Source organism: Gadus morhua, chromosome 2 (genome assembly GCF_902167405.1).
Source record: "Gadus morhua chromosome 2, gadMor3.0, whole genome shotgun sequence".
Lineage (NCBI taxonomy): Eukaryota > Metazoa > Chordata > Actinopteri > Gadiformes > Gadidae > Gadus > Gadus morhua.
The window spans coordinates 9,087,140-9,100,253 of record NC_044049.1 but is presented as its reverse complement, the minus strand read 5'-3'; the positions used below and the strand labels follow the sequence as shown (position 1 = coordinate 9,100,253).

At 38.7% G+C, this 13,114-nt stretch overlaps 2 protein-coding genes across 3 annotated transcripts; one reads left to right on the top strand and one right to left on the bottom strand.

Moving 5' to 3' along the window:
- Positions 1–405: 405 nt before the first annotated feature.
- On the bottom strand, positions 406–4,351 carry ubfd1 (ubiquitin family domain containing 1). 2 transcript variants are annotated; one of them, XM_030337094.1, is made up of 7 exons: positions 4,207–4,351; positions 2,275–2,547; positions 1,948–2,156; positions 1,793–1,858; positions 1,542–1,647; positions 1,275–1,429; positions 406–825 (listed from the first exon to the last, which is right to left on the bottom strand). In XM_030337094.1, exons 1-6 carry the CDS (start codon positions 4,220–4,222, stop codon positions 1,317–1,319), a joined length of 783 nt encoding a protein of 260 aa, XP_030192954.1. In that variant the 5' UTR covers positions 4,223–4,351; the 3' UTR covers positions 406–825; positions 1,275–1,316. The 2 variants fall into 2 exon arrangements, with proteins under 2 accessions (XP_030192954.1, XP_030192946.1); XM_030337086.1 differs by having other exon boundaries at positions 1,347–1,429.
- Positions 4,352–5,780: 1,429 nt separating this feature from the next.
- On the top strand, positions 5,781–12,961 carry LOC115533664 (UNC93-like protein MFSD11). Its single transcript, XM_030344272.1, has 13 exons — positions 5,781–6,164; positions 6,527–6,582; positions 6,824–6,931; positions 7,101–7,180; positions 7,491–7,587; positions 8,084–8,142; positions 8,767–8,914; positions 9,246–9,295; positions 9,511–9,576; positions 9,666–9,791; positions 10,483–10,657; positions 11,220–11,355; positions 11,750–12,961. The coding sequence occupies exons 1-13, from the start codon at positions 6,075–6,077 to the stop codon at positions 11,900–11,902; spliced, it is 1,344 nt and encodes a 447-aa protein (XP_030200132.1). The 5' UTR covers positions 5,781–6,074; the 3' UTR covers positions 11,903–12,961.
- The last annotated feature ends 153 nt before the right edge of the window (positions 12,962–13,114 follow it).

The window sequence follows — 13,114 nt, the reverse complement described above, 5'->3', positions numbered from 1 at the left end:
AAGATTAGAAAGGAGAAAACATCTATTGTATGTCATTAAATACGTAAATAGTTAATTTTACTTACTCACAAATCAGCCACTTGGCTGATCGAGTTACCCTTCTTACTAATAAGTTGAAGTCTTACATGTCATTTTCTTTATCTTTAACCTTTTAATTAAAAGCTTCAGCAGATCAGGCTCACATGACGCATCACTTACTCATAATTTCCCCACAGACGTATGGTACAGGCTACATTGCACAAAATGTTCTTACGAACCTGAACAAGTTTCTTATATAGGAGTCAGATTTAAACAATAAATTCCAATTTAATATGGCTCTTGAATATTAATGGTAACGCTTCAATGTTTCATATCAAAGCATAACTATTACCTAAATCAACATAAGCTGAGAAGAAAAAGACGGTGTCAATTTTCCTTAAATAACTTTTATTTCTTTAAGAATAATTGAAGAAAATTGTTAGCAATTTCTGTACAATTATGTTTTTATTCCTTGGATTTGGTGAAAACCTTGTATGATGAACTGGACTGAGAAATGCTGCTGCCACGTAGTGCACCCAAAACAGAAAAAATAAATCAGTTAGTCCACAGGCATCCTTCGGTTTCCTTCGTGTCTTTCCCAAGAAAATCCTGTACGCTTCCCTGTTGTCTCCGCTCTCGCTTGGCTTTGTCTTCCAAATCCCATTCCCAGTTTGACATTGTCAAAGTAGAGGCACATTAGAAATACTGCCATTTTCCAAGGACTGTGTCTTTGATTGCATCAACAAACTGTGAAGGCACCCAGTAGATCCAATACTGAGAAGCTTCTGTCGGACCAAGCTGGAATGCCTTAAAATGGAAAGAAAGAAAAAAGTAGTGTAACTAGCACGCAAAAAGCATTTACTGGCCACGCATGCTGGTAACAGTTGGTATAAATGTAAAATAAAGGATGGAAATGTCTTTCCTCCATGATTCAAGATGCAAAACATCCAAGATGCAGGCTGCTTGTATGTCAAAACTAATCTGTGAAGATAACATTTAGTGGCACCGAAGGCTATTCTGAAGAGCATCAAACCTTACACAAGAAATGTTATACAAGGACTCAAACAGTAGGGAGCATTTACTGTAATATGATTATGTGGATTCAAAAGGGAATATTTTAACAACTATAAAATATAAACTATAAATTTAATTTTATAATTATAGCGGACAATATTTGCATCATTTGTTATTTCATTTTGAAACAAGAGGCAATTTTTTTTTTGGGGGGGAAACATGCCTCGATGTGTATCCCTTGCCTGCATGCGTTTATTCATTATACTTCTCGTAAAATGAAAACTTCAAGAGACGGGTGGCGGTAGGGCGGTTACCATCATGTGATAGCCATCATGGCCTTCGATAGATTCAGTCACTACATTCTTTATGGAGCCCATGGGTACCTTCTCCGTCCTCTCTGTAGACGAGACAATCATTGTTTAGAGGAAACCGGTCAACATATATAGACGTCAGTACACATCAGTTTGTACCGCAGCAACGTGAAACATTCAAAGTAGCCGTAATCTCACCCTTGGTTCCGATCCACAACTGATCCTGCTCGAGTTTAAAAGTGAGTCGAACTTTCCCCCCGGATTTGTTATACATCCCGGCTAAAGGCACTGTGGGCAAACGTTCCTGTTTCGACAAACGAGAAAACTCTTGCTGGTCATTAGTGTACAAACAAATGAAAAAGAGATACTACTGGTGGTACATTATGGATTCTGAGGAAAATTAATTTCACTTGCAAATACACAGTGATGATGTTATTTTCCCCCCTTACCTTTGTCCCTTTAACAGCTGGCATTATGTCATCTGGTTTACCTTTGTCTAGTACCTTCCTGTGTTGCTAAAAAAATAACAACATTCATACCAGTTAAGCATCCCAGTGTGATCGTCCATTATTGTTGTTGGTGCGTTGAGAGGAACGAGCCTTACCTTTTGACTGCATAGAGGTTCTTTTTTGTTTTCTTCAGCCTTGACTTCCTGCTGAATTACCTCTTTGGGCGTGTTCACCGCTAGAACGTCGTTCATCGTGGATCCTACCACCATTACTTTTGCACCGTTTGTAATTTTGATCTCGCGAAGCGTCTTGTCCTCTGGAAGCAATCCCTTGTACATGACTTTCTGCATTGCAGGGGGAAGACCTGGTAATGGGAAGGAAGTGGCAATGGGTCTATATCCATTTCCTAGGGTAATGACAAACTACGTTCTCGGGCTGCAACTCGAGCTATTGGATGTTGGGTGCTCGCCCCGATCACTTACCAGTAAGTGAATGGATCGCCTCTTTCAGCTTGGCTCCAGAGCTATCCAGAGGAATTTTCAGGTCGTACTTAATCTTGTTCCAAATGATCTTCAGGTCCACCATCTCCTGTTCACTGTCTGCGTTGTCTCCGTTGATAATACTCGAGTCCTGAGTCGTGGAGTTTCCTTCCTCCGTCTGGGACACGCTGTCTGAGTCAACCTTTTCAGCACTTTCACACAACGCCTCAGCGTCTTCTGGCTTTACCTCAGCTTCCATTGTTACTTCTTGATTTTCTGATAGGAAAACATATGACAATGGTCCAGGTGCATATTAAGATTTGACAAAATAAGGCAATCACATTTGCCACTACTTGCCAGTGTTACTGTATATTATGTATTCATATTGGTAAGTTGCCAGTTTACTAACTGAATTTACAAGGTTAGTTACAACTAATGAGCCTGCATAACACTATTATTAGGATGTACAAGTGGGTGGCAATAGCCAGATGTGAAAAGGCTACTTACTACATTGTGCGAAAAAATATTAGGTAAATGTATTGTTTATATTAGGTAACCGTTGCAGACTCTTGAATTTTAGGTTAGGTAAGTATCATGTACATCATGAATTCACATTGCAATGACCGACCCATTTTAGAAGCATAGGAGCATTGGAATGTAAGTTCATATGTTAGTAGTAATTGGTCATTGTTTTGCAATTAATCGTGAAATGATTTGTCGTTAAGGGAAGAAAACCACAAACTGCCACAGCATTTCTCACACAAGACATGGCAAAGCGTTTTCTTTTAATTTGCCTAGGTTACAGTATAGGAGTATAAACAACAATAAATCCAATGAAGCATTCTGATGTGATTGCGCTATTGACTTACCTTATCAGAGATAAGCTTTTGCTGCCCTAGAATTCTTTAACTCATGCTATCTATTGTATTTTAGATTGTGCTGACAGATTCATTCACTGATTTGTTAAATGTAAGGTAAATCAGATGAGAAAGTGCTTCTCTGACAATGAATCTACAATATATCAGTTCTGTAAATACCCAGTACATATGATTTGTAATTTACTCTTGGGTAAATAACAAAATTCAAATGTATCGGTTATTTCCATGTTATATTTCTTAAGATAAATGCTTGATTACCTTAATCAAAACAATAGCTATGTCAGCTACACAAGTTGACAGTTATCCCAGGGAAGCTTGTCTAGCTGTCAGATGATGACTGCAAGTTAAATATGAAATCGACTTTAGCTTATTATTTCTCAATGATATTCATACATTATATATTGGTTTATAACGACATCTGGCATGACTCATGCCTTATAAGTCTGGGATAAAAACACGGTCTTGGATACGAAGTGAGATGACTCGACTGTATTTACTGCGAGACACTTTTGTTTGACTAGCGGCAAGGAAAACGTTTGTTTAAAGAAGAATTTACAGTCTGACCAATGGTGATACTCATGCCTCAAGCCCCACAGAGGAAAAGGGGATCAAGGTTAACGTTATATTAAAAGGTCCGTTTGAGACGTGTTGGCAACACATCCAGAACCTTCTAGTCATGCTTCAACTGGTCATCAATACCCTTTGACTGGACATCAACAACACGACCAAGTGTCAACCACCGACCGGTGGAAAACCCCTTACTTCACGCAGTTAACGCTTTCCCCCTCGACACAAAAGAACAGAGAAGTGGCCAGACGCAGCCTCAAAACAGAAACCAGTCTGACATTTTCTCACAGCTAACTTGCTAATAACGTTAGCGTCTATAAACGTGACACACGGGGGAATGCATCCCTATAATAGTGTCACATTCGTGCACGCCACGGCGATAAAGGCTCACGACGACAACATGTTCAACCGCTACAATCATACAGAAACGGTAGCGCTTAATATAACGTCAGGAAAGAGGATAATACAAGTATATTTTCTCAATACCCACCATCCTGGGTCGCCATGATGATTGTGTACAATCTGTTTTACGGTTTGTCAGAGATGATGGTATGAGGCGAGCTGACAACATCCGACCGTCATACCGGAGGTGGTTGGCGCATGCGTCAAGGCATCGCAAATCAACTTCCTGCTGCCTGTAGATAAAGACTTTTTTTTTAATTCCATTTTATTGTTTGGCCCATAAATGCATAAATATATGACTTCTCTTGAATATAAAAATCTGTAAATAAAAAATATAAATACACGGTACTATTATTTTTTAAAACGTGTGACAATGTAATTTTTTAACATCAATATTTCTGGGGAACCCAAAATTGAATAAAACTGACACTGCGAGGGAAAGCTGTATCTGTGGAATGAAAAGGTTTACATACGGGTATTGAGTTGGAACTGCGAGGGTGTAGTTTACTATCTCAATTTGCTTTAGGGCTCTTTGTTTGTAAGAGAAAGAGGGCAGTCACAAAGTGGTAGAGGTTTTCTCATTGGTCGTTGTGTTTTCGTTCTTCTTCGTGTTCATTTTGTAGAGATTTCCAAAATCCACACGGAAACATTACTGCCTACTACTGGAGTTTTATGAAAGTCTTTCGGATGCTCACATTTGACTCACAATTGCAAAAAATCCTAGATTCTAGAGCTTTAGGCCACTTTACATTACTCCTATTTTCGAATAAATCCTTTTATTTAGCAAAATCATTAAGTAGGCTGTCTTAAATTGGCTATACGTATGCTATCTTAAATATTGTGTGTGTGTGTGTGTGTGTGTGTGTGTGTGTGTGTGTGTGTGTGTGTGTGTGTGTGTGTGTGTGTGTGTGTGTGTGTGTGTGTGTGTGTGTGTGTGTGTGTGCACATTCGCCAATGTGACTCTGAATCCTAATAGTGCCTGCCCCTGCAATTCCAACATGCTGCTATGAGTTCCAGCCTCTGGTGAACCTGTCAAGCATATGGAGCCCATATCAACATGCCTCCCATAACCTGCAACCCCTCCGGCTGACCACCAATCAGACAGGGTGGAAGGATGGATGTCAATTCAATAACAAATATATATTTCAGTGGCTCATTGTGAGGCAAGTGCACATAACTGGTGGCAATTCAGGCATCATCAAACAAATGGTATGAATGTAATTGAAACAATGTTTTCTCAGGGAGAAAAATGCAATTTTCTCGTAATTTCTCGCATCTTTTCCTGATGAGGTACACAAGTCTGTATGAGGTTAATCTACCTATATATGACAATTACATCAATCCCTTTTGTCTTTGCCTTTAAATCTAAAACACACACATTCACTCTTTGAAAACGTTTAGTTAGTAGCCTATAGACTCAAGATCACTGCCCACTCAAAATTAGGATATTTGATATTTTTATCCATATTCTATATGCATAGTTCACACAGATGTATCCTTGAACAATTCAATCGGTCAAACATTTGATCTAGCCTTCAACTCTCCGCATACCTCATCAAACCAAAAACGTATTATACTTAATATGTAAATTCATACCGGTGACCTCTGGAAGGCAGCAACGTCTAAATACCAGTAACGGTCCCTCCAAAACCCTGGAGGAGAAGAAGAACATAGTTCCCATAATTTAAGTCACAAGTTGGCGGACTTCAAGTAGTGAAGTAAAACTTCTGCCATGCATTTCCAAATCTCAGTGGGTCAGTCAAAAAGCGGACAGTCTGATCTTGACTGCACTCAAATGTTATTTATAGATTTTCTTTGATACGTTTAAAAATAATGCTTCTCATTGAAGACATCATAGACGTTTAGGAGTTTCGCCAGGAACCTCTGTTCTTTGAGTGTAGTCGATCATTATTTGGGAATAAATAACCACAAGGGCGTTTCAGGACAAATCCAACTATGGCGGACGTAAGAACTGTGAACGTTGTAGTTTTAGGCGTTGGATTTTTGTTAATTTTTACTGCCTTCACTACCTGTGGAAACATCGAGGTATGCCCGCCACACTTATTAACAACATTTAGTTATACCATTCAAATTACACAGCCTACTTGTTTCTTTAGTTGGTTCTGTCGCTCAGAAGGCAACTGTGACATCTATAGGTTTAACCAGGAATGCATGGGTATGATGATTTACATAAAAGTGTGTAATGAAGCTTAAACTATGGTAAAGTTATCGATGGGCTTAGCGCCATCCCCCGTAGGCTGAGAGCTGCGTGACTGAACCCCGTGTTTAGCGCATCCCGTGTTACCAATTTTATTCATTCCGCAATCTCCCTCCATTGGAATGACTTACGAGTTACAGTATTTGTTATGCCCAACAGCCTATTTATGCCCCATTTATATATTTTTTAGCAAACACTGATAAAAAGCCTGCAGAATGATACATTCACTGGAAGTGGTTACCACAGGTAGGTTGAAATTCTTATTTCTAAATAGTTTAGGCCTGCTTAACTATTAAGAAGCACGTGCGCGCGCCCGCGTGTTTGTGTGTGTGAGTGTGTTTGTGTGCGTGTGAGTGTGGGTGTGTGTGCGTGTCGACGTCGACGTCGGGGGGTATAAAGGCTACTTATTGAGTGATTTTTTTTGTTGACATTTTCCACAAATCTGTAGCCTATTATTGTATTAATTAATATGTCATATTTTCAACAGCCTCGGAATCATCTATGGAGTTTTTTCCTTCTCAAATTTTCTTGCGCCAACAGTTGTTGCAATACTTGGCCCCCCATGCACAATGCTCATCAGCGGTATACTTTACAGGTACACATTCTTCATTGTATGTATGGATCTAGTTGTTCATGTATTTCAAATTAATTATATTAAGTAATCACATCAACTGCTTTATGAATAATGAATTATAAAGTCTAAACATTGTATTAAGCATAATGTTGGTTCCTTACGCTTAATATGTTGTTATTTCTCTCTTTAGTTGTTATATAGCGGTGTTCATTGTTCCAACTACATGGTCTTTTTACTTGACATCTGTGATCGTTGGCGCAGGAGCAGCCAGTAAGTCAATCACACCTCTTGTTTATTATTAGTAAAGGGTTTTCCATGATAATGTTTAGAATGATGGTTATCACGAATTAAACTCTCATTTTGGAACTGCATAGCATACAATGAACACAGAAGTATATAGAAGGCGAGAAAGGGGTTTGGCTCCGAGCAAAAATGCATTTGAGTTTGAAGCACAATTCCTACAGCTTATCTGTAGTCATCCTTGAGCAGGATGAAACCTCTGCCCACTAATTCATGACATCAAGTGTCTTCAAAAATGTGACTTAACGACCAAATTAGTAAATATCTGTCTTTCTATCAGTGCTGTGGACCGCACAGAGTCACTTCCTGGTGGAGAACTCTGACGCCTCCACCATAAACCGGAACACAGGGATGTTTTGGGGTCTTTTGCAGTGCAGGTAAGAGGTGTGGGGGGAGGAGGGGGGGGGGGGGTGTGCATATTCCCATCTCTCATACCCTTCAGTTCTGTCTCAACAGCAGTAGTATAGGGATTTGCTTCATTCATGATTTAAATGTCCCATTTAAAAATTATCTTTTGTGATTCTCACATTGTTTAATACGTCTCTCGAGTGGATTAATTATTTAATGTCCTGGAGGAATTCTGAGTAATGGATATTATAGTAATGAAATATTTGAATTCAAAGCGAAGATTATGCTCTTTGTCTTGCTTGTTCAATCTCCCATAGCTTATCTTGATTCAGTTGTTTTAGGTCACACACACGTTCAGACACATATTTAGTTCAGTTTTACTGTTGTAGTTGACACAAGCTATCACACACATGTTTGTTTTAGATTCGTTACAGATGAAGGGCCCGTTTCGCTCATTGCTAGTGTTACAATGCGTCATATTCAATATTCTGTTGACATTGTTTTTGTTTATATATTTGTTGACAGCATGCTATTTGGCAACCTTTACATTTATTTCGCATGGAATGGAAGCACCGAAATCTCAGGTATGGTCACAAAAAGAAAATTTGGAAATGTACCAAAAATGTCTAACATAAGTAAAAGTTTTTTTTGTATCATTATATTACATTGAAATGATTATGACAAATCTATGTCGTTCAAAAACACACAGTAATGCAAACTAAACTACCAAATAGGCAATTTTCGTAAGTTTGTTGTATGTATCAAAACACAAGGTGCATAAGGTCACAATATTCTCTGCATTAACAGGGTAGAATAGTCTCGCAGTAAGGGGGTTGGACTCCCAGCCAAAAGGTTCTGCGTTCAAACCCCCAATACAATCCAGCTAAGACGCTTTAACCTGCTCATGATATATGGCATACTAAATAGTCAAGTATATGAATAATTATGAAGGCAAAGATATACTTCATTATACAGTTCAGTTCCTGTTGTAATGTCCCGCAAGGGGAAACTCAGTAAGCAGCAGGGCATGATGGAAATTACAAAAACGATCCAAAAAAAACATTTGATAAATAAAATGTAAGGATAAAACACAACCAAACAGATAAACACAGACGACAGGGGAAGGAGCCGTTGGAATATGCCATATGCTCATGTGTATTTGCTGGTGTTTATGACTGAGCTGTACTAATGAAATGTTTCCGTCGCAGAGCGGGGCAGGAAGAACCTCTTCACGACGCTGCTGGTGACCTCCGGGGTCGGTACGCTCTGCTTCCTGGCGCTGAGGAAGACGCAGCACCAGCAGGACGATATGATCTCCGACGACGAAGGCCGCTCCCTGCTCTCGGCGCCCATGATGTAAATAATAATCCCCCCCCCCCCTCCTCTCCCTCTCTACCTCGCTCCACACACGCACAACACACAGAGCTGAAGAAATACAAGTAAAAACGTAATAATTTGCTCTTGTTAGCTATGTAACCTCATTTCTGAGGGGTGTAATGGCGTATTGATTCGAAAAGTTGTCATTTTGAAGGTTACCGTGGCGCGTCATGTTGTTTTCGACCAAGTGGACGTCTTTTGTGTTTGTGTTGTATTGTGTGTCCTCTCCATCATATTTGAAAATGGTTATTGATCGAGCTTCATTATAGGAACAGAAGTGAACAGATGTATTTAATTCTGTTTTCTGTAGGTATAAACAAAGAGCAAACACTGCTGTAAAGGATGCCAAGGCAGAATTCAGTAAGTTGTGTGTGTAAAACATTAATAAGCAAACAAATAGTGGCACAGTGTTGCTGCCTCTCTATACCTGTACAGCTGTACTCTCACCAACTGCTATGTGGAAACGTATTAATCATTTGATATATGGACAAATTCTTGTTATTTGATGTAACCTATTCTAAACCAATCTTATCCGATCTAATCTCTCTCTCATGTTACACAACTCATATTTCCAGAGACCATCCTCCAACTTCTCAGTTCCAAAACAATATTGCTCCTGAGCAGCTGCATGGCATACAGTGGCGAGTATAACTCATAATAATATAATTAAATATGTTCCACTTTTTGAAGCATCCTTTCTCTCAGCATCGACTTCTCCACTTGTCTACAGGTCTAGAGCTGTCTTTCTACAGTGGAGTGTATGGGACTTGTATCGGTGCGACGGAACAGTTTGGGGAGTCGGCGAAAGGCCTAATTGGCATTTCTGGAATTGTGGTTGGCATTGGAGAAATAATAGGTATATTTACTGTCTTCTTATTAAAAATTCATAAACTAACAAACATGAAGTATTTGTATAAGCACAACGCCAGCCAGACAGACAGACAGTGTATCATTATGATACTGCCTTCTTTGGAATAACATTTTGAAATGTGATTTAATATTAATATTGTTAAAACGTTTCCTCTTTCTGTTTACTTCCAACTGCAAAATGTGATTGACAAGTTTGGGAGTGTGACAATGTAGGCGGTGTGACGGAAAGTCTGGGGAAGTGTGTGGGAAGAGGAACAATCGTATTATTTCTGGCATAAACTACCTATTAAGTGTTGCTCTTCTCCTGGCACAGGCTAAAGCTCACTTTCAGTTATTGGCATATCCTTAATTGCAGCCATATGCTCATTTCAATTAATTGGCTACTTATTGTTTTGTTTTATGGATTAGATCGCATTCCTCATTGCACAGTACATTACAGTATAAATAAATGCAGTTAGCACCTGATACAGGGCAGTGTAAAGTGTCGGTAGTGTAAGGCAGGTAATATATATATAAAAAAGAAAAAATATATATATATATGAATATATATATATATATATATATATATATATATGTATATATTATATATACATAAGAAGTACCTAAAGTCTTGACCAAAAACAAATCATCAGTCAACATGTGCTTGCTCGCTATTAAAGAGTGTCTATTCCCATCAGGTGGGGGGTTTTTCGGACTGATGTGCACAAACAATCGCTTTCGCCGCACGTCGGTGGTCTTCCTGGGGATGGTGGTCCACTTTGTCGCATTCTACCTGATCTTCCTCAGCATCCCGGACGACGCGCCCATCGTGCTGAAGACCAGCGCACAGTTCACGTCCTATCTAACTCCCAGGTGATGATGCTCCTAGATAAAAGGAAGAATCTTCATTAATGAGCTGAAACTTTTATACAGAGCCACTGCCAGGGAACTCAGCGCCGGGTCTCTTAGGAGCAGGTAGGTGGTAGGGTTATCCTCCGCTAGGATGCCTTTGGACATGGAGGGGGGGGGGGTCGGGGGTTCGGAAACAGTACCTATCGCATGGGAGTCTGACACATACTATCCTGCATCTCAATTCAATTCAATTAAAACGTCATCAGTTATGTGGAATAAATAGGGCACATATTATCTGCTAATTTTCCTTTGTCTTTGCCTGACCAACCCAAATAATGTATACGGGGCAAGGTGGGGAGGGGCACTTTTATTATATTTAGGGTTTATATTAATATTTTAAAAGTGGCATATTGATTCATAGGCAAATCCACATAAAAAAACATTTGTAACACATCCTATGATTCTAGGGCTATGAATGTGGTAAGCACACTACCTGTGTTATAAACTGGTGTATGAAGACATTTAATTTATGCGGAAATGGGTTTTGATTATTTTTTTAACATGCAACACTTTTTGTGTTCAGTGTTTCCATAGCGCTGCTTTGTAGCTTCCTACTGGGTCTTGGAGACAGCTGCTTCAACACCCAGCTGTACAGCATCCTGGGCTGTGTGTACGCAGAGCAGAGCACACCTGCCTTCGCCATCTTCAAGTTCATCCAGGTAGCTAACTCAGTCATCATCTTAAGACGCAGTCTTTTGGAAGCGGAGTGGGTGGAGTTAAAATAGTCATCAACAGTCGAAATACTCGTAGAAGGTTAGCTTCTGTTATAGATTGTAAACGTTACAATATCTAGTGAATAATATATTTGAATGGAAACAAAATACTTTTGATGTTATAACTGTAAAATAATTGCCCTAATTCCTCACATATTATCCACTATGAATGTATTGAAACCGGAGATGAGGCAAAGTCCCATAACCACAATGTGTTTATGTTTTAGTGTACTAAATCTGTTGGCGGTTGGGTCTGAGCTGGCAGCCCGTAGCAAAGGCATATATATATATATATATATATATCTTTTCTCTTTTTTTCTTCCTCGGTTGTCCTTGGCAGTCGATTTTTGCAGCGTTGGCCTTCTTCTACAGCGGATACCTTCTGTTGAGATGGCAACTCCTACTCATGGTCATACTGGGATTCACGGGGACCTTGGGTTTCTTCCTGGTGGAGAGGATGCAGAACATCTCCGTAGACACGCATGAGCCCTAGGAATTAGTTGTGAAGGAGTGCAGTTATTGAGGGAGGAGAGGGGTGTGTGTTCGCGTGTCCTCATAAGGATGACTAGCTTTTATATGTGATTAATATTGTGACTTCCAGCTTTGTTTTGAAATGTAATATTATAAATGAACGGACATTACTGTAATTTAACTTGCACATTGCGTTCTCTTGCTGGCAAATGCTCTTTTGCTACGGGCTAATATTCATGAATATTTAAGTTTAAACTGCGCTGTTGCGCATCACTAATATGCTGTTTTGATATTAACGCTGGCATTTTATTACCATGACTATTTACTATTATTATTTTATTGTCTCAATGTTGAAGGTAATGTTAGTAACATAAGTATATTATAATCTTTAGAACTGCATTCTGCTTTGAAGATTGTTGAAGAAGCCAAACAGGATCAGGTTTTTTGGTACGTGTATGTTACTATGTTTAGAAACTTAAGGCATTTAACCAGAACCAAGATTTGTGTAAAGGCTAAACTGTAGCATCCTCTTTTTAATAACTGAATTGGAATGGACAATCTCTAGTTTTGTCGAACAAACTAAAAAGACTGGATTACAGGGTTCCTTTTTTTCCAAATCCTATCTGAGCTTGGTTTACATTTATTTTTACATTTATTTCAATTTTGTGTTCTTTTTTATCAGCGACAATGAGAGATTTACATTTAAAACACCACAAAATACTTATATGAGACAATCACCAATTCAGTATCATTTATTGCTCAAGTTTAAATAAATGGTAGGGTTATAATATTTATTTATATTTGGTAAACGTCATACGATGGAAATGGATGTCACACAATAAACTCTCCTGTTATTTTATAAAGCTTTTTATCTTACTACAATCTCTGTGTTGAAACATTCTACTCCAATAACAATCACTGCAAATTAATGTCACATTGAAGTAATCAGTCCATTGATTTTTAAATTGAATCTACCATTGACTCAATGCAAATTATTAGTGGTTTCGTTTAAATTAGATTTGACAATGTGCTTATACAAACTGTTTATGCCAAAGAGAATAGAATAAACATCAATCAATTACTTATTAATTCTTCTTGCGTTAGTACTTTTCTAAAAGTTTAATTTAGTGGTCACTTGGTGGTATTATAAGGCAGGAAGATCAAACAGCCGCATTTTATTCAAGAACCAGAAAGCCATTAATCAAAAAAGGTGTAGGCAAGTTATTAGGGGAGG

Excerpts from the sequence above, each read along its gene's own strand:
- LOC115533664 (XM_030344272.1), top strand. The coding sequence starts at position 6,075 with ATGGCGGACGTAAGAACTGTGAACGTTGTAGTTTTAGGCGTTGGATTT. Across the intron at positions 6,583-6,823 it reads ACTGGAAGTGGTTACCACAG|CCTCGGAATCATCTATGGAG; the intron begins GTAGGTTGAAAT and ends TATTTTCAACAG. Across the intron at positions 6,932-7,100 it reads ATCAGCGGTATACTTTACAG|TTGTTATATAGCGGTGTTCA; the intron begins GTACACATTCTT and ends TTCTCTCTTTAG.
- ubfd1 (XM_030337086.1), bottom strand. Across the intron at positions 2,157-2,274 it reads GGCGATCCATTCACTTACTG|GTCTTCCCCCTGCAATGCAG; the intron begins GTAAGTGATCGG and ends TCCCATTACCAG. Across the intron at positions 1,859-1,947 it reads AACCTCTATGCAGTCAAAAG|CAACACAGGAAGGTACTAGA; the intron begins GTAAGGCTCGTT and ends TTATTTTTTTAG.